Here is a 19,085-nt window from a genome sequence, read left to right as displayed (position 1 = left end):
TGTTTATTCTCTAGTTTCTTGTAATCTATACTCTTATCTTCCACACATTTGTGCCAGACTGATATAACTTAGACAAATTCAGATGATACAGTTAAATGGATAGGTGATAGATAGGGAAATTGATCACTTAAGGTGGAAAATTAGGATATGGATAGTGTGGAGGAGTTAGACATTCAATATGTCATTTGAATTTGATGTATGGTGTGATACTAAGTTAATGTAAAAGTGATTTAGTTGAAGAATGGAGAGAGTTTGCAAACAAAAGTATTCTGACACATCCATATATCATTATTTGTTCTGCTATTCTTCCCCAAATAATGGACATTCCCTTAGTTTTCAGTTTAGGCAAGATTTTCTACAAGAAAGGAAGATACATCCTGCCCTTGGAAAGCTCTAAGAAGTAATTGGTCTTTGCCGGCCAGAAAGCCTCCTAGGAACAGGTGGCTCTAATAGTTCAATTTTGGGTCAGGGTAAAGTAGCCTTAGGAATTTCATATAAATTATGACCATCAGAAAGAGTCCTATGGGCTTGTTAGCTTCTAAAGTGGAAGAATCTTCAGGAATAGGGGAGAAGTCAAGTTAACCAGAGAATTTATCCTATGCTGTTTGCCTTATAATGAAATTTGCATGTCCTCTTGAATTTAAATCACTGGTCATGTCAAGAGAATCTATTACACAATAATAGTTTCTGGTTTTGATATTGCAGTGCAATGTGAAAAAGATAAGGAAGAGCTAGTAGAATTGCTAATAAAGTAGTGGTGAAGCTTCATTGCACCATCCACAATATATTATCCACAAATAATGATTTATTTCTTAAAATTTTATTTGTGATTTCATTGGCAAAGGTAAGAAAATTCCCACCACAAATGCAGAACTACACTTATTCTGCCACTTATTGTCTTATAGAATCACTTGTGTAGCCCGGAAAGGTTGTGATTTACCCAGGATCACACAGCCTTGGAAGTTGGACCTCCAACCTTTGGAGTTGGATCATAATCCCCAATCTCATTGACTCTTAAGATCTATCCATTATGTTATGCTTCTTGTGTCAATTAGAATATGTCAATATATTAAACAAGTTCAGCCATTCATATGGTTACAAAAATAGAGTAGAAATCTATTACAAGAAGATTTATTATAACATGAATTTTGATATATAGCATAAGTCAACCCTACTGTGATTACCAAAGGTCAAATTAAAGTCTCCTGAAATACATTGATTACATTCAGGAAAAAATGTAGTCAGTTGTTGATCCTACCCTACCCTCCATTCCCCATACTACCACTATTTTTCCCTTTGGTCTTGCAAGGTCTTTATCTTGATGTAAAAAGTAGATGTTAACACAGGTGGATGTGAAACTGATGGATTGTAATTTATTAACAGTGATGGTACATATGCTATATGAAAAATGCAATAATAGGAATTGAATTGGAATTACATAGAATTATAGATGTTCATATCACTTTGCTCATTAGACACTACTAATGTTAATTGCAGAAATCATCTGGTAAATGCATTAAGTGGCCTGGAGTATTGTTTTCCCCTCAGAGATGTATAGATCAATCAGTTAATCAGCCGGTATTTATTAAGTGCTTGCTATGTGTTAAGACTATGCAAGGCTCTAGGGAATCAAAGACAAAAACAGTAGATAAGGAAAGACTGTTTCTGCTAGACACTCTTAGATAGGCAAAGTCTTTCTCTGGGGAACTTCTACCTGGTATTTGATTATAAAAAGACTGTTTGGAAAGTGTTTATCAGAGCTTCAATCCTAACAAATAAAAGAGAGCAGTTGTTTGTCAAAGAAGGTAGATATATAAATAAAGGCAGATTGGGAGAGAGTGTGGTTGAAAGTGTTTGATTTTATGTTAAAGAATGGGCTGCACTGATTTTCTTTATTTAGATAGATTAGGCTTTCTGGAGGAAGAAAGCTTGGACATAATTTAACTTAAAATTAGGTGGAGGGGAGACATAAGTGACAGTATGAAAGAATGGGAATAGTTGACTTAAGTAGAAAGGTTTGTAATAGAGGTCTGAGAGCTTTGGAATAAAACGGATAGGTAGAAAAATAGATCACTTAATATGGACAATTAGCATATGGATGGTTTAGAAGAAATTGAAATTCAGTATGTCATTTGAATTTGATACATAGATGATAGGAAGCTAATGGAGAAGTACTTTAGTTGAGGAAGAATGAAGAGAGCAAAAAGGATTTTTTTTTTTTTTTATCTTCTCTGTAGCTTATGAACATATATTTTTCATTTGAATAGATAAATGTCTTAGGCACAAAATATGAAATATTGTTGATTTGGAATCAATTCAAAAGGTTTTTTGAAGTTTTCCAGGAAACTAGATAATTTTCAAACATTAAATTGTTAGGACATTGATTTGTTTATTTGATCAGGAAAGAAACCACTAGTTAATTAGTAAACTGGGAATGAGGAAAGAAAAGGGCATACAAAGCAATCTTCAAAATAACTAATGAAAACTTTAAAAATATACTTAAGCTTTTGAATGAATCCATTAAACATCCATCATTTATGTATTAAAATGTTCTAGAACAATAGTTGATAAAATCCTTTTGCCTTCTTAAAATCAGAAATATGTTTTTGACCCTGCTTACAGCTAAAAAAAACTCAGCAACTGGACTTATAATTTTGTTCTTTACATACATGTGAACTGTATTACCTGAGTTAGTTACTATTGAACATTACCATTAACAGTGGGAATAATTGCATTTGCTTACCAGTGTTAGTGTAAGTATTTATAAAATTCACACTGGTTACATCAGAAATACTTCTGTGGATTCTTCATCAAATAAAATGAATTTTATTCTCTTTAAGAAATAGAGATGGTAATCATGGAGCGAAGCAAACTAACCGAATTAGCCATTTCTGTAGTGACAGAACAGAATACAACGGATGAAGAGAAGAGTGCCGCTGCCTCTGGGACTGAGAACACACAATGGAACAGGTGGGTTCTCCCACATGAGGATCCTGCTTCCAAATTTTGTTTATTTATCCCAGTGTTTGAAGACAATCTCCTCCTATGCTTGACCACCAGATAATTATTAGGTTTGGCCAGTGTAATGAATTCTAGTTACATGTTATGCTTTTGTACTTCTGATGAAACTTGCCTGGAAAAGGAGATGTTTGTTTCCCCCAGTGCACTTCGATCTTGGAGCCAATCCTAAAGAGCACACATTCATTCTGTGAATCAGCCAGCTCTTGGCACTGTTGTATCAATTTGGAGAAATGCCATATTTGATTTGGATATGAATGCATTTGTAGTCATTCATCCTCTTAGATGTGCCTCACTATCTTTCCTAGTTCCCACTATATGTATATAGCCTAATTGACCTACCTATCATAATTTAGTTGACTGATTAGTATTAGAGGTCATCTCAATGAGAGTGGATACATTATTACTCTGGAGATGATCAAGTGAAGTTGAATTTTCCTGGTACAAAATTTTTTAAAAAATTTTTAGAATGAAAAATAGTACTTCTCTCCCAGTAGTCTCTTATGATACAGAATAAGGCATAAGATTGATTCCAGTTCAGTGTTTAGTTAGTAAAATATCCAGAGAGTCTTATTACAGAATGATTTCATTGTTGTAGTAGAACCTGAGGACAGTGTAAAAAAAAAGAGTACCTTTATGTGCATGCATGATGGGTCTTATGTACATATCCAGTAGGAAATGTAGTATCTCCTGAGAAAAAAGTATTCCTGACCTATCTATGAATTTGAATTAATAGTAAGTATTTAAGAGTCACTGACTTTCTCTCTTTTCCTTTTCTCCAACTTATATCTTTGTTCTGCAAAAGTCTCTGTTATTTACCAGAATTAATTGATTTTTTTGAGTTGAACAAGGTATATATTTCTAGGCTAAGTTAACTATAAAAAGCATATGGTTGAACAGGATGCACTCTCAATTGCTGCAACCTGCGAATGCCTTTTGTAATTTTTGTTTAATATTTTTGAGCAGCCTAATAGATGCTATGTGGGCATATTGTATGTATATGTATGTATCTATATACACATGCATATATTTGCATATGTATTAATTTTAAAACTGATGATGAGTACCTTTCTTAAGAGCTCTTATGGAGCTAAGTTGATGACATTATTGGTGAGTTTCTTACAATTTTATGTGATTGCCATATGCAGTAATTGGCATCTTACCAGTTAACTGACTTAACCATGGGAAATAGTACAAGATTTGTAAAATATTTTTCTTAAAAAAGATACATAGGAATAATGAGTAAGAGTCCTAAACCTCTGCTTCTAGTTTAGTGTTAATGGGAATTAATCATTTTTAATAATTATATTTTAATATTATAAATAGTAGCTCTTCTTAAATTCTAGTTTGATGCTTCATTGGGGTACTTAGATGATACTGACCTCTGAAAGGCTGTTCTGGTGGAATGAAAGCTTTAGAAGATTTGTTAAAATAAAAAAAGATTATATAATGCCCCAATGGATAGCTTGTTTTTTTGTTGTCTAATGACCTATCTGTCGAATTTAGTTTAGAAAGGCTTATCAGGAGGTCAGCTGTCTTTTTTGTTTTTGTTTTTGTTTTTAAGAAATTCATGAAGACCATCTGCTGTCACTTAGGAGGGATTTAGTATGCATCAGTGAGGAAATACCTGTCCTGATGAAATTTTGAATCCTTGACATGTGTATTTTATTTGTGAATGTTGGTTAGATGTAGTTGGAATAGTACTTCCACAATCTTTACTTCAATTACATTATGGATTAAGTAGTCCTTTTTAGACTGGTTTGAGAACCTAACCACTCAGTAATACTACATATTCTCAAAAAAATTTAAGTTACCAAACAATTAGTAAACACACATTTGCTGAAAAAGCCCCTTTTATTAGTTGGAGATTATTTTTATTGGCTTAAGAATTAATGAATTAATTAACTGGTAAATCATTAAAAATCACAGTCATGGTAGATGTATCTAATTAAAGATTAGGAACTAAGTATTGAGCAAGAGAATATTTATGACTTAAAATGTACGTATAAGTGCTGTTTTCTGTCTAGAAATTAGTCTTGCATCCAAAAATCAATGAGCATTATTTGAATACCTAATATGTGTTGGGCCCTGAGCCTATATATTGGAAATACAGACTAAAATGCAATAATTCCTGCTTTCAAGGGGCTCACATTTTGTTTGAGAAGAAAATATGCATATAAATAAGTCTACTCAGAATACCTAAGAGAACTTTGGCAGAGAAAGCACCAGGAACTGGGAGATCAGGAAAGATTTTTTCTAGAATCTAGTGAACTGATAGTCTTGAAGAAAACAAGGGATTAAAAGAAGTAGAGAAGGAGTGCATTCTAAGAAAAGGGGCAAAGTATGCTAAGGCATAGAAATGGGAGATGGAGTGTTGTGTAAGAGTAATATTAAGAAAGCCAGTTTAACTAGACTGTATGAGTGTGGAAAAAGGAATAATGTAATTAATAAGGATGAAAAGATAGATTGAAGTCAAGAAGTGGGAACCCTAAATGCCAAGAGTGCTTATTTCATCTTAAAGGCAGGAAGGATCACTGGAGTTTTCAGTTTGTTTGTATATTTTTTGAGGGATGCTTACTGCTTATTTTGCTTACTGTAGATCCTAGTAAATTTACCTTGACATGGTCTTTAGATTTCTTTCAAAGGTTACTATTGCAGTGGATTGTTTTTGTTTTTAAAATATTTATTGATGTTTTTGTTTGCATCACTTGCTATGTTTACCACATCTTTTCCCCTCTTCTGTCTTAGAGAGTAGTACCTTATAATAATAATAATAATAAAAAAACCCAAGCACGATGGAAATAAAAATTCAGCAAACTTAACATTGGGGTTGGGGGGAGAAGGGTATTGTATGTAGTGTTCATCCAGTAGTCCTCCTATCTTTGCAAAGAAGCAGAATGGAGAGATCTTTTTGCATCTCTTCTTTGGGTCCAAAGTTTGGTCATTATAATTTCACATCAATCTAACATCTGTAATTTATTGAGAAAGAGGAGATTACATTGTCAAACCTGTATTTAGTATAATCATTTGGATAATTGTGTAGATTATGGATTGTAGAAATAAGAGATGTGAAAGAAAAAAATCAGGTAAGAATCTATTGCAGTAATATAGGTTGATGAACATTTGTACTAATGTGGTTGCTGTGTGTAGAGAGTGTGGGACAATTGTGAGAAATTTTATGAAGATAAGAACAGCAAAATTTGATTACCAAATGTATATTTGGAGGACGCAAAGTAAAGAATAATGCCAGTAGAAAAAAACTAGGATACTAAAAGGATGGTGGTACTTTCAGCTAAAACAGGGAAATTAAGGGAAAGGTTGATTTGATGAAGTGAGGGAAATAGTCTGTTTTGATTATGTTGAATTTGAATTGTCTATGGCACATTTGATTTGAATTGTCTAGAAAACAGTTGATAATTTAGTAATGGAACTCAGGAGAGATATTAGGACTAGATACATAGATCTGATGGTCATCTGCATTTAGATGATAATTAAACCCCTGGGAACTGATGAGACTATCAAATGAGAGAGTGTAGAGAGAGAAAAGAATTTATACCACATTGAATTTATCAATTAAGAGATCTTGCTTAACTTTGAAGAGAGCAATTTTAGTTGAACAATAAGATCAGAAGCCAAATTATAAAGAATTGAAAAGTAAGAGGAGAGGAAGTATAGACATCTAAATTTGTAGGCGGTGTGGGTGTGTGTGTGTGTGAGAGAGAGAGAGAGAGAGAGAGAGAGAGAGAGAGAGAGAGAGAAGAGAAGAGAGAGAGAAGAGAAGAGAAGAGAACAGAACAGAACAGAACAGAACAGAACAGAACAGAAGAGGGAGGGAGGAAGAGGGAGAGAAGTTTAGTAAGAGCTTTTTAAAGATTGGACATACTTGTAGGAAGCAGGGAAGGAACCAGTAGTAGAAGAAAGTGAAGATTACTGAGGGAATAGATGTGATTTTGGGAAAAATCTGCAAAAGAAGCTGGATTAGGATGGGTCAGTGTGCATGTAAAGAGGTTAGGCTTGCCAAGAAAAAGAGGTACTTGTGATATTGGAATAAAGGAGAAGAAAAAGAAGAATGTTGTCAAGGATTTTGAGATATAGAGATGAAGAAAAGAGGGAGTTAGTAGTTAATAGGCCTCTAATTTTTGTTCTCACCTGAGAGACTAGGATAGCTGATGCTGTGAGTCTTGAGGAAAGAAGCAAAAGTTTGGAACAACTTGGAATAGCCTACTCTATGATAAGTAAATAGAGAATAATTTAGGGAAGAATTCTTGCTTGCCCAATTAAGTTTAGTCACTATAGTTTTGTGACATTCTCTAGTACTATTTATCATCACATGAAAATTATTAGAAGCATTTGGGAGTCATGAAAGGGTTGAGAGGTTTGATAAAGCTTGAATGTAGCTAAAATAAATAAGTAAGTTATTCAAGAATAGAGCACAATACAGTTTAAGCTGGCTAACTATAGTGTTGAGATTGAGAGTGAAGTGAAGTCAGATTAGCAGAGATAGAAGGACAAACTAATAAGAAATAGGAGGTTCAGGTGAAAACAAGAATATGATTAAAAGGAAGAGGTGGAAATAGAGAAATTTATTATTGGATAAAGGGATTTCAGAGTTTTTGAATATGCAATTGGAATATTTGTGGGTGATGATGAGATCAAGGGTATGGCTATCTCTATGTAGTTGAGGTGAAATGGAAAAGTTAGTTTTGGGAACTAAGGATTTTGAGGAACTGAAAGATTAGAGTGATTGGCAGAATATCAGCACAAAGTTTCTTAGTAAAAAGGCAGGAGTTGGGGTGAAAAGTAATACTGTAATGGAGTTAGTCAATCAAAAAGCATTTATTCAATGCTTACCATGTGCCAGGCTTTGTACAATGTGCCAGAGGTACAAAGAAAAAAGCAACAAACTTCCTGACTCCAAGAAGTTTATATTCTTTTGAGACAATATATTTAAAATAGTACATATAAGACAAATAAAGAATAAATGGAAAGTACATTAGAGAGGAAGGTATTAACATCTTTGGAGACCAGGAAAGGCCTACATGTGATACTTTGGTTGACTCTTGAGTCTTGAAGGAAGCCAGAGCTTCTAAGAGGCAGAATGACAAGAGAGAGCATTCTAGGTATGGAGATCAGGTAAAGAGATGGGATATAGAATGTAATGTGTGAGGAACAGCAAGAGTATTGCTGGGGGAGAGAGAGTGAAGCATTAGAACATTAGAAAGGTAGGAAGAGACTGAGTTACAAAGAATTTTAAATGCCATGTAGAGAAGTTTATATTTAATCCTGGGGTAATAGGCAACTACTGGAGTTTGTTGAGTTGGGAATGACATAGGTGCACCTCAGCTTTAAGAAAATAATGATCTGGAGTTAGTGAGTAATAATCTCCAGAATTTGGATTGGGTGATAATTTGGATAAAGTGAACCTCAGAGAAGCGAGGTTGCTGATTAATTACAGCAAAGAGAATATTTGCAAGTGGTAGGTGGGAGCAGTGTATGTGTTGGAGGTGGCAGGAGAGAAAAGGAAAAGATTTTGAAATAGATGGCTTTCTGTAAATTTACAATGAATGTAAATAATGAAAGCAAAAAGAAGACTACCCGAGTTTCAAGGCACTGGAGGCAATAGAGGGTATATTCTGGAGGGACACAAATTCTGGGTACTTAGAAATTGGGAGCTGTGGAGTGTCTCTTTGGTCAGTCAGACAGTAAATATTTATTTAACACTCATTATGTGCCAAGCACTGTGGTAAGTTCTGGAGATATAAAGAAAGGTTCTTGGAAAATAAACATACTTCTTATAGGAACTGATCTCATCCCCTTTCCAACATTATAGAAAATGCCATAACTTATCCTCTGTTGACATGGCATTTAAGAACTTTTGAGATTACCTCAAAAAGACATCAGATTTCTGAAATCAATTAATAATTCATCAAATAATTCATCATTAACTTCTATCATAATTCTCTCATAGGCCTTTCCTTGATATGGTATATAATGCACTGGACAGTCCTGAAGATGATTATCATGCCCTTTTTGTGCTCTGTCTTCTATATGCCATGTCTCATAATAAAGGTAAGATTTAAAATGATCCTAATCATAACTAGGGATATTTTCAAATATTGTATTTCTCCATTTTTAAAAGAACTAAAAGATACTTTTATTAAGGGATTTCTTTTATAATTAACATTATTATAGTTTTAGAATACTACTTCATGAGAGATAGAATGTATAGCTTGATTTTCCTATATCTATGCCAGAAAAATAAATCAGTATTAAAAATAAATTTCAAACATTTTTTCTTTTGGTCTGGACCTATTATTTCAATGGTTATGAGGAACTCTAAGCTTGGTAATCTCTACCTGTAAAGATAAGCATCTCATCTCTAACTGACGTTCACAGAGAATTGACTGAAGCATTGAAAGGCTGAGTGATTTGCCTGTGGATGCACAGTTAGAATACATTAGAAGCAAGACTTGAATCCTAGACTTTCTGACTCCATAGCCAACATACCATGCTGCCTCTTAACTGAGTTCATATGTTATTTTGTTATTTTTCTAGTATTTTTCTATAAAACTAAGTTTATGGTGGTTTTAAAGTGTTTTCCAAGCATTTGTGCTAAAATCAATTGATTTAGTAATTTTGGTTTTTCTCTTTGTAATTAATTTATATTTCTGATGTCTATTAAAGAGTATGTAGGATGTGAAACTGAGATTTCTATCTTTCAAAAAGTCAGCATTATTTCTATTTTGATCAAATAGTGTCAAAGTCTAGAACCTTGTATGATTAAAGTGCTTCCTATTTTTTAAATGTGATTAGCATTCTTTCATTCATGGCATAGAAGTTTCAAAGAAAACCTCAAAGCCATAAAAACCTGACTAAGGACAAATCACTTGATCCGTTGAGCTCCAGGTAACTTAAAAGTCTTAAGTTTCAGACTAGATATGAAGCTGCCTTGTTAGAGGGATTTCCCTATGCTAGTGCAGGTATAGGTCCAATTCTTGTCCCTCATCCCATTTGCTTATGGCATCTGGGAATGAGGGGATTTTGTCCATTTGAGGATTCCTCTACAGTTTATCAAATGGAAATATATTAAATAATTGTGCCAGAAGTGTCTGTTTTTTAGAAATATATATGGATGGAATATCAGATGATACAAAGTTGAAACTCTTAACACATTGTTAGAATCAAGATGTAAAAAGATCTTGATAAACCAGAATGTTGAGCTGACACTAAGATGACATTTAATAGTAACAAATTTACAGTTGAGTTTAAAAAATAATTTCACTAGTACAATATGGAGGAGACACGACTCCAGCAAGCTTTTCGTGGACTCTTAAGTTCAATATAAGTAAGTTGTTTGATTTAGCAGATACAACCTAGAAACATTTTCATATACAAAGTAGAATCCAAAAGAGGATTGTTTATGAAACCATGGATTTTCTATATTCCTTGCTATTTTAAAAACTACATAATGAATTCAATATGTTGCTTTCAAGTGAACCATTTGCCCATATTTTATTCTTTTCAAAATGACTTATTTTTAGTGAAACCATTTTGCTTCCTTGCAATATTCTTATAATAAGAACTCCTAGAATTTTTTCTAGGAATAAAATCTAATTTGCTGCTTTCAATCCTTGCAAGATTCCAGCTATTCAGTTGGGACATTTGCTCTTCTCCAAGTTTGTAGTATCTCTTCTTTCAAACAGCTTTTACAGGAGTGCCTCTGGAATGACATTTTTCAATCCTTTTTTGTACCCTTGAATAAAGATTGTCTTCACTTGATGACTCAGCTAATTTATGGCTGCTAGAGGATTTTGCTTTTTGCTTTTCTTAAATATCAACTTTTGTTAGCCTTGGTGATTTTTTAATTTTCAATCATTGACACCACCAGAAACAAAATAACATTTCTTAAAATAACAAAATAAAAACAGTAAGGCTTTCTCTTACTGTCAACCTATCTATCCTGAATAGTGATAGGAAAATAATCTGCTGTAGTCCTTGAGATTGGTCATCTCATTATTTGAAGAGCATTATGCTGATATCTAGGTAAGAGAGAAAACTTGGGCAAGATATTCTGTATTCTGAAGAAGCTTATTATCTATAGAAAAACTCATCATTTGCAAAAATGGATATAACAAAAAAAATTATAAGAGTGCTACAAAGTGTTAGATCTGAGAAGTAGGTTAGCATATTAGAAGGAATGCTAAATACAAAAAAATTACAGAAAAACAGCTTCTATTCTTGCTGTACGCCTATATTAGCCACATTGCCTTAGGCAAATCACTTTGCTTTTGGAATTGGTGAATGGTTATGTCACCATAACCTTTTGAATAACTTCATTGTTGTAGTCCTTATGAGTACTGGGTCACATGTTAGTGACGTTTCTTTTCTATGACTAACATTTTGGCTTTAAAAAATTTAGCTAAATATTTATGGATGATAAATCCCATCAGTGTACTCATCAGTTAAAAACTTTTTACAACAAAAAAACATTTGACAGTGCAGATATCAATAAGAAAAAAAAGTCAAATTGTTTCATTCTTTACTTTCCTGCTAATAATTTTTTTTTTTTTTAGAGCCCAATTCAATAGTTTATTAAATGAAGAGAAATACTGGGACCAATGGATCCATGGTTGGTCCCAGGGCTGGACGAGACTATCATCTCAAAGAATCCAGCCTCCTGCTAATAATTTACTTGAAACATTGTTTTCTTTGAGAAAGTTTGTGTTAATGTTACTGGAATAGAATTATGCGCAAAAAGGACACAGCATCTCATTTGTAGAATTTGTTGTTTGTTTATGCTTTATTTCCACTTTTAGAATAGGGCTTTGGTTAGGTGTTTTTCTTTGAGGCGCCAGAAGGTCATTTCTGTTTCATCTTCTGGAGTTTTATTCTAGATTTTTACCCCCGTCACAGCTCTCCTAATGAGATGGTCTCTCATTGAGATGGATTTTTCATCATGAGACAATTTAAACATAAAAGCAATGATAATAAAAACTGAATGTTAGGCTTAGGACTTCCAGTAAATAACAGTAGATTAAAGGCTACATCAAAATAAATATACAGCAGTGAAAAGGGTTAGATGGAATAAAAGAGCTTTGCCAGTTATGATTCAGTAAGGTGACATAATGAATTCTGGTTCATGACTATAATAGAAAATTTGTCCTTTCATTCCTTTATGGAGTCTCCTAAAATCAGTGTCTTGTCGTGGAAACCTTTTCTACATAAACCAACCTGGTGATCTTCAGAGCATTTCTATTTTAAAGCAACCTCCAACCCAATCCCTCCCCTTTTTTCCCCCAGTACAACATACAAGCACATTTTTGTGAGAAATTTTACCTAAGAGAAAATAAAATAAAGAAAATGTGGCTAGTATAGGTGTACAGCAAGAATAGAAGCTGTTTTTCTGTATTTTTTTTCGTATTTAACATTTCTTTTTTCTATTATGTTATTCTACTTCTAGAATCTCATCTAGTACTTGTAGCACTTCTATGTTTATCATGGTTTTTTTTTTTTTGTTGTTGTTGTTGTTATAGCTATTTATGGAAATAATCTGTTCTATACATAATAAGCTTCTTGAAGGTGATATTACTGGGAATAGGTGAGAGGAGTGGGAAAAGTAGACAGCCGCCAAAATAAAGTAGAACTTTGGTTTTTCAGAAATGTTGAAAAACTAAGAGTTCAAATTATACAGAATATTTCAGAATGGGAAGAAAGTTTAGTGTAGTCCAAACATATCTCATATAGGAATTTCCTCTACAGAATTCCTATTTGCTGGTTATCTAATTTTTGTTTAAATACTTGTTTAAATACTTTAAATACTTTGTTTAACTAAAAACTTTTGTTTAAATACTTAAATATTTTGGTTGTATTATTTTTGCAAGTTATATTATTATTTCACTTATAATAATTTCTCTCATTTATATAGTGCTTTAAGGTTTGCAAAGCCTAATATATTTTAATATCACAACAATCCTTTGAAGTAGATGTTATTATTATCTTCATTTTCCAGATGAGGAATCAAGTTTGGCAATTTAGTTAAAAGACTTGCCAAGATCACATAGCTGGTACATGTATGATGCCATGCTGTTTCCTTTCATTACTGCCCAAGGCATTCCTTCTAGTTATGAACAACTTATAATAAAGCCCAGTATAGATTAGATTCTGAAGCAGGCTATTTTTTAACAACTATAAATGTTAGCCTAACTGAAGATGTGCTTTTGAGTGTTACTTGTTCAGTTTCCTCCCCTCATTCTCCCCCAGCCCAGTTGATTCAGATCTACTATCTATAATCTAGCAGAGGATATTTTGAACATGCTTATTGACTTTTTTTGAGTGGTGAAAGGGGAGATTTTTGTACATTTTTCTATCCAAGAATGTCTATCAGTTCATTTTCATAAAATTTGAGGCCACCCCCAACAGTTTTGCCTCCAGAGTCACTCTTGTGGGAGGAAATCCAAGAATAAGAAAGTGTATTTAATTACCAGTAACCGAGATTGGCTGATTAAGAACCTTCCCACAAAGTAATACTGCCTTTAGTTCTTTTAAATCAGTCTCTTTCACCCTTGGTATTGTGGTGGTAATAGATTGGGATAAAGCAAAACACATACTGACTTATTTTTTCAGGTCAGAATCTGACAGATATAGGTATAGAGGGAAAGACTTGCCATGCCATATGTTTGGAAGATTTCAAAAATCCTACCTTCTCCCTAACCCCTTCTAACTCTTTCCCCTCTCATTCACTTACCTACCTTCTTCTCTTTTGTCCCAGTCCAAGTCATAGGAAATACAGGAAGTACAAGATTATATCTCCAGAATTTGTTATCAAACATTTATTAAGTACCTGTTATGTATTCAGCACTAATATCAACTTGAAAAATGAAAGATATTGTCCTGCAGAGAATCTAAATTCCCTTGCAACTGTCCCTGTCTTTCTCTGCTTAAAAATTACTAGTCTTCTTCATTTTAGAGGATATAAAATAATTAAGACATTGTTTTAACTATTCAGAGTTAGAGAAATACGTAATATGACATAGAATTACTTATTGGAAATATTCCGCTATCTTATCTTATTATAGTTAGGGGGAACAATAGAATTTTAAACATTTAAAATTTTTTTTTGACGTCTAAATGTATATATAAAGTTAAGGAAGGGAGAAGCTGTGACTTGGAGATAGCTTTCTTTTCCTTTTCTTTTTTTTCCTGAGTATTTGACTGTCTTAGGCTTTTTGTATATGTAAAATCTTTCCTAATTACTGTTTCTAAAATATATTTTAAACTTTTTTCAAGTAGCAAAGATTTCATTCCAATTAAAATATTTCTTTTCATTTAAATGTAAACGATATTACAGCCATTTAGCATTTTGAGAATTGTGGTTCCCATTCAATATTTGCCTTATATCTGTGAACCAAATTTCATTAAATTCAGGAAAATTCGTGAAAATTACATAAAATGTCATTTGAACATATTGTCAACCAATATTTTGTTTCAGGATATTGGACTGACCTATTCAATTTTAAACTTTTGGATATGATGATATCCTTTAGAAGTCTGTGAAATATCTGTAAATTATTTTAAAAGGATATCATGAAATAGAAGGACAGAATAAATGTCAATAAGTAGTTATAGTTGTTACAGCTTTTGAATTAATATTTTTGTTTTTCCTCTTCCTTCATTTTTAAATTTTATCTTTCTTGAGTTGGGACTCTTCATTACAGAAAGTAGTATATCAGATTCAGGAAGATTAGAGTAACTATTGAAAATAAAGTGTTTTGTTCCTGTGAGAATAGACCTCTATATGTTTCTTATTAGTGTCCAAAAAAAAAAAAAAAAGAAGAAGAAGAAGAAAAAGGAGGAAAAGAGGAAAGAGAAATAATGAACATATATAAGTCAGTGGAGAAATTTACCTAAATTTTTGTCTTTCACTTTGTTGTATGACCTGCCATTGAATTCCAGAGCAAAGCAGCAATCTGTGTACTATCTACCCTCTTCTTTAAAATCATTAGATTTGATTAAAGGACTGTAATGTTAGGTGACAAGTTTAGGAATAAGGTGCTGTTTTCTTTTCCAAAAATTATGTATACTGTTGCTGAACTATCTAGGTAACAATAAAAATTGCAATCAAAATGATTTTTTAGTTTTTTTTTTTTCCAAATAAAATACAACTAGGAAACAAAATCAGTACTTTTCCATTATAGTATGAATAATGTTTGGTATTTTAAAAAATGTATTCTAGATAAGATTAATTTTCATTAAAATGCAGTTTTTAAAGAATAGGTGTTTTTGTTGTTGTATATGACAGGAGTTATTAAAAGTATTTAGAAGGTATGTGTCAAAAATGTCATCTCCATGGAATTATTTAACAACTTATGTTCACTGTTGGAAGAAATTCAATAAAATAAGATATTGTTATGTTTATTATGTTAATGTGCATATTGCTTTTACTTAGAATTCAGACAATAAGTTATCCAATTCAGTTTTCAGCTCTTTTGTCAAGTTTCTTAGGAAACATCATCTAGATTTCAAAGGATAATATTTCAGATGTTCCAAGCAGTGGCATTTCTCTTTTGTGCTACCCTTTTCCTTCCAGTTTTAAGATTTAAATAGCTGTTTATTTATTTCATTGGCACAGAAACAATGAATTTTTAGAATAGTTTTTTTCCAATATGTGTGTTTTCTCCCTGTCCTCTAAATTATCTGAAATATATGTCAAAAGTTTGTTGAAGTTGCATATTTCTAATAATGAACATATGAGCCTTTGTGAAATGATATCTACATTGAATGGTGGTAAATTTAGTTACAATATAGTTTCCCTTTGTTATCTATTGGTTTCTCTTTCTTAGGAGAGCAAGTCTTCTGATAAAAATTTTTTTTTCATGTTTTATATTGTTTGTTTATTTTCATTTTAGGAATTGATCCAGAGAAGTTAGATAGAATTCAGCTTCCAGTGCAGACTGAAGTTGAGAAGACCTCCTATAACCACTTACTTGCTGAAAGACTTATCCGGATAATGAACTATGCTGCTCAGCCTGGTAAGTACATCTTAAATATTATGTAATTTTCTTTTCAATTTCTGTATTATTTTTCAAAACACATGCAAAGGTAGTTTTCAACATTCACCCTTGCAAAACCTTATGTTCCAAAATTTTCTCCTTTCTTTCCCCTCACTCCCCCTTCCTAACTTCCCCTTGGCAAGGGGATTGGCAGATAAATCAATCTTCTAAACATATTTAGACATTTGTCATGCTGCACAAGAAAAATTAGAATAAAAGGGGAAAAAATAGAAAAAAAAAAGCAAACTAATAAAAAAGGTGAAAATAGTATTGTGATCCACATTCAGTTCCATAGTTCACTCTCTGGATGCAAATGGCTCTCTCCATCACAAGACTTGGAATTGGCCTGAGTCACTTCATTGTTGGAGTCAAGTCCATCACAGTTGATTATCACATAATCTTGTTGCTTCAGTATATAATGTTATCTTGGTTCTACTCACTTCACTTAGTGTCAGATCAGATAAGTCTCTCCAGGCCTTTCTGAAATCAGCCTGCTGAGCATGTTTAGTAGAGCAGTAATATTTGGACAAGTCACTTAACCCTTCCAATCCTTAATTACCTAATCTGGAATATCTAAATTCTTCTTCCTTTTATCTGAGGATAATTCATTTCTACAAAGTTGTAAAAGTCAAATGAGAAAATGAATGTGAAAACACTTATTGTAAAGTGTTATTAATGTAAGGTACAATCCTAATTATTTGGTAAAATGTTCCCAGATGGCTTTTGTCTATTGTTATCATCGTGACCTGGGAAATATAACTTTGTGTCTTTTTTGGTGATGGTTTTTTCCCCTTACTGTAGTAAATTTTATTTTAACTTCCTTTGAAAAAGATAAGCATTTAGTGGTGGGTTCTTAGTGTTTTTAAACCAACCAAAATGCTTCACCAAAAGTTATGTGTGGATTGGGTCAGAGAAATTAAAATTAAATAAGTACAAATGAAGTTCAGGGCATTATCAGTGCTTAGAAAAATGATTCCCAAATGGGGATGTGGTAATCCAGCACACACACACACAAAATAAATTGTACATACATGATGGTGATAGCTGGAAAAAGAATGGAGTTTAGAACTTTTAGAGCAAAAGAAAATAGAAAACAGAAAACCTTAGAGAAATTTAGGCTGAGATGAGAAGCTGTAGAATAAACTCACTCAAAAAGTAAGTAGGACTAATGATACATTGATGCCATTACACAGTGGGTAATGAAAGAAAACTAAAAGGAAAGAAAACAGTCTTATTTGTGTTACTCTTTATTTTATTCCCCTCACAACAGCTTGCATATATTAAGCATTCAGTGCATACTTGTGGAATTAACAAATGGAAAGCTAGAAGTAGACTATGAGCCATCAGTAGAGAGGCTAATTCAGGCCTTTAGGGTATTGAAAGAAAACTTTCAAACAAAAACTGAGGAGTAGACCTAGGCCCAGGTTTTGATTCTCTAGTGTCAAAATGGACTGACATTACTGGTTCCATTTTGTACAATGTGGGAAGAAAGAAAGAACCTAGTGAAACTAGTAAGGAATGATTCTTTTTTTTTTTTTTTTTTTATTTTATTTTATTTAATAATAACTTTGTATTGACAGAATCCATGCCAGGATAATTTTTACACAGCATTATCTCTTGCAATCACTTATGTTTCGTTTTTTCCCCTCCCTCCCTCCCCCCCCCCCCCAAGATGGCAAGCAGTCCTATATATGTTAAATATGTTGCAGTATATCCTAGATACAATACATATTTGCAGAACCGAACAGTTCTCCCGCTGCACAGGGAGAATTGGATTCAGAAGGTAAAAATAACTCAGGAAGAAAATCAAAAATCAAATAGTTCACATTCATTTCCCAGTATTCCTTCTTTGGGTGTAGCTGTTTCTGTCCATCATTTCTCCAATGAAACTCAGTTAAGTCTCTTTGTCAGAGAAATCCACTTCCATCAGAATACATCCTCATACAATATCGTTGTCGAAGTGTATAATGATCTCCTGGTTCTGCTCATCTCACTTAGCATCAGTCCATGTAGGTCTCTCCAAGCCTCTCTGTATTCATCCTGCTGGTCATTCCTTACAGAGCAATAATATTCCATAACATTCATATACCACAATTTACCCAGCCATTCTCCAATTGATGGGCATCCATTCATTTTCCAGTTTCTAGTCAAGGAATGATTCTTAAGAAACATTTCTCCATAGAAAAGGAGATAATTGGAATGAAATAGGGAATAAGACAGTCAGTAATATTTTAAACCAAGTTGAGATAACTTAGTAATTGTTTCCCTCTAATTAATCAATTCTGGTTATAAATTCTATAAATTTTTTGTGTATTTTAAAATAACTGATGACTTGTACTATGCTCTAGTGTATCAAACATGTATCAAATTGTAATTGGGAAATGTTTAACAAAATGAATAAAAATATAATACAACATAGATAATGATAATTTGTAGTTTCCTAAGTCAATATGCAGTTTACAGGGGTACTTTCTATTTGAGCTTAACACCACTTGTATATTTTATGCAGAAGAGAAATTAAAATGGAATCCCAAGAGCTTGGTAGTTGGGGAAAAAAATTACCTTTTATCAGAAGAAAGTTACCTTGTCAGTAAAAGCAGTTGAACTTTTGCCACGAATTTCCATTTGTTGGCTCCCCGGAGGGCACATTTCATCAGATTTGCCCTTTCTTCATGCTTAGTAGTCCAATTGTAAATGTCCTGCAATAGGATAATATTCTCTCTCTTCTGTTATCTCACTCAATGAGGGCAGCACAATGGGCTGTTATGTGGCAACACTTAGTGAGGCAGAGTAGAAGAATAACAAGAGAGCAGAGCTTTAAGCCTTGGCTTTGGCTTTGGCATTAACCTATTTGTTTGACCCTGGACAAGTCGCTACTTTTCTGAGGTTCAATTTCTTCATCTGTAAAAATGAGAAAGAGGGACTAGTTTGTCTCTGAAGTCTTCAAAGTCTTGTAGGCTTCAAATTCTGTGATTTTTATGACTGACTCCTAACTCTTTTTTTCTGTGTTATAATTGA

At 32.9% G+C, this 19,085-nt stretch overlaps 1 protein-coding gene across 6 annotated transcripts in view; it reads left to right on the top strand.

Annotated features, from left to right (window-relative positions):
* CLEC16A (C-type lectin domain containing 16A) overlaps positions 1–19,085 on the top strand; it is a 217,043-nt gene that overhangs the window by 59,995 nt on the left and 137,963 nt on the right. For 4 of the 6 annotated variants that reach the window (XM_051963162.1, XM_051963137.1, XM_051963128.1 and 1 more), the window contains exons 11-13: positions 2,841–2,970; positions 8,987–9,087; positions 15,924–16,046. In XM_051963162.1, coding sequence (XP_051819122.1) covers positions 2,841–2,970; positions 8,987–9,087; positions 15,924–16,046 — 354 coding nt within the window. The remainder of the gene's footprint in view (positions 1–2,840; positions 2,971–8,986; positions 9,088–15,923; positions 16,047–19,085) is intronic. The other 2 variants (XM_051963155.1, XM_051963146.1) reach the window with 2 other exon arrangements.

This window comes from Antechinus flavipes, chromosome 1 (genome assembly GCF_016432865.1).
Source record: "Antechinus flavipes isolate AdamAnt ecotype Samford, QLD, Australia chromosome 1, AdamAnt_v2, whole genome shotgun sequence".
Lineage (NCBI taxonomy): Eukaryota > Metazoa > Chordata > Mammalia > Dasyuromorphia > Dasyuridae > Antechinus > Antechinus flavipes.
The sequence above is the reverse complement of the archived record's forward strand: the minus strand, read 5'-3'. Positions and strand labels throughout refer to the sequence as shown.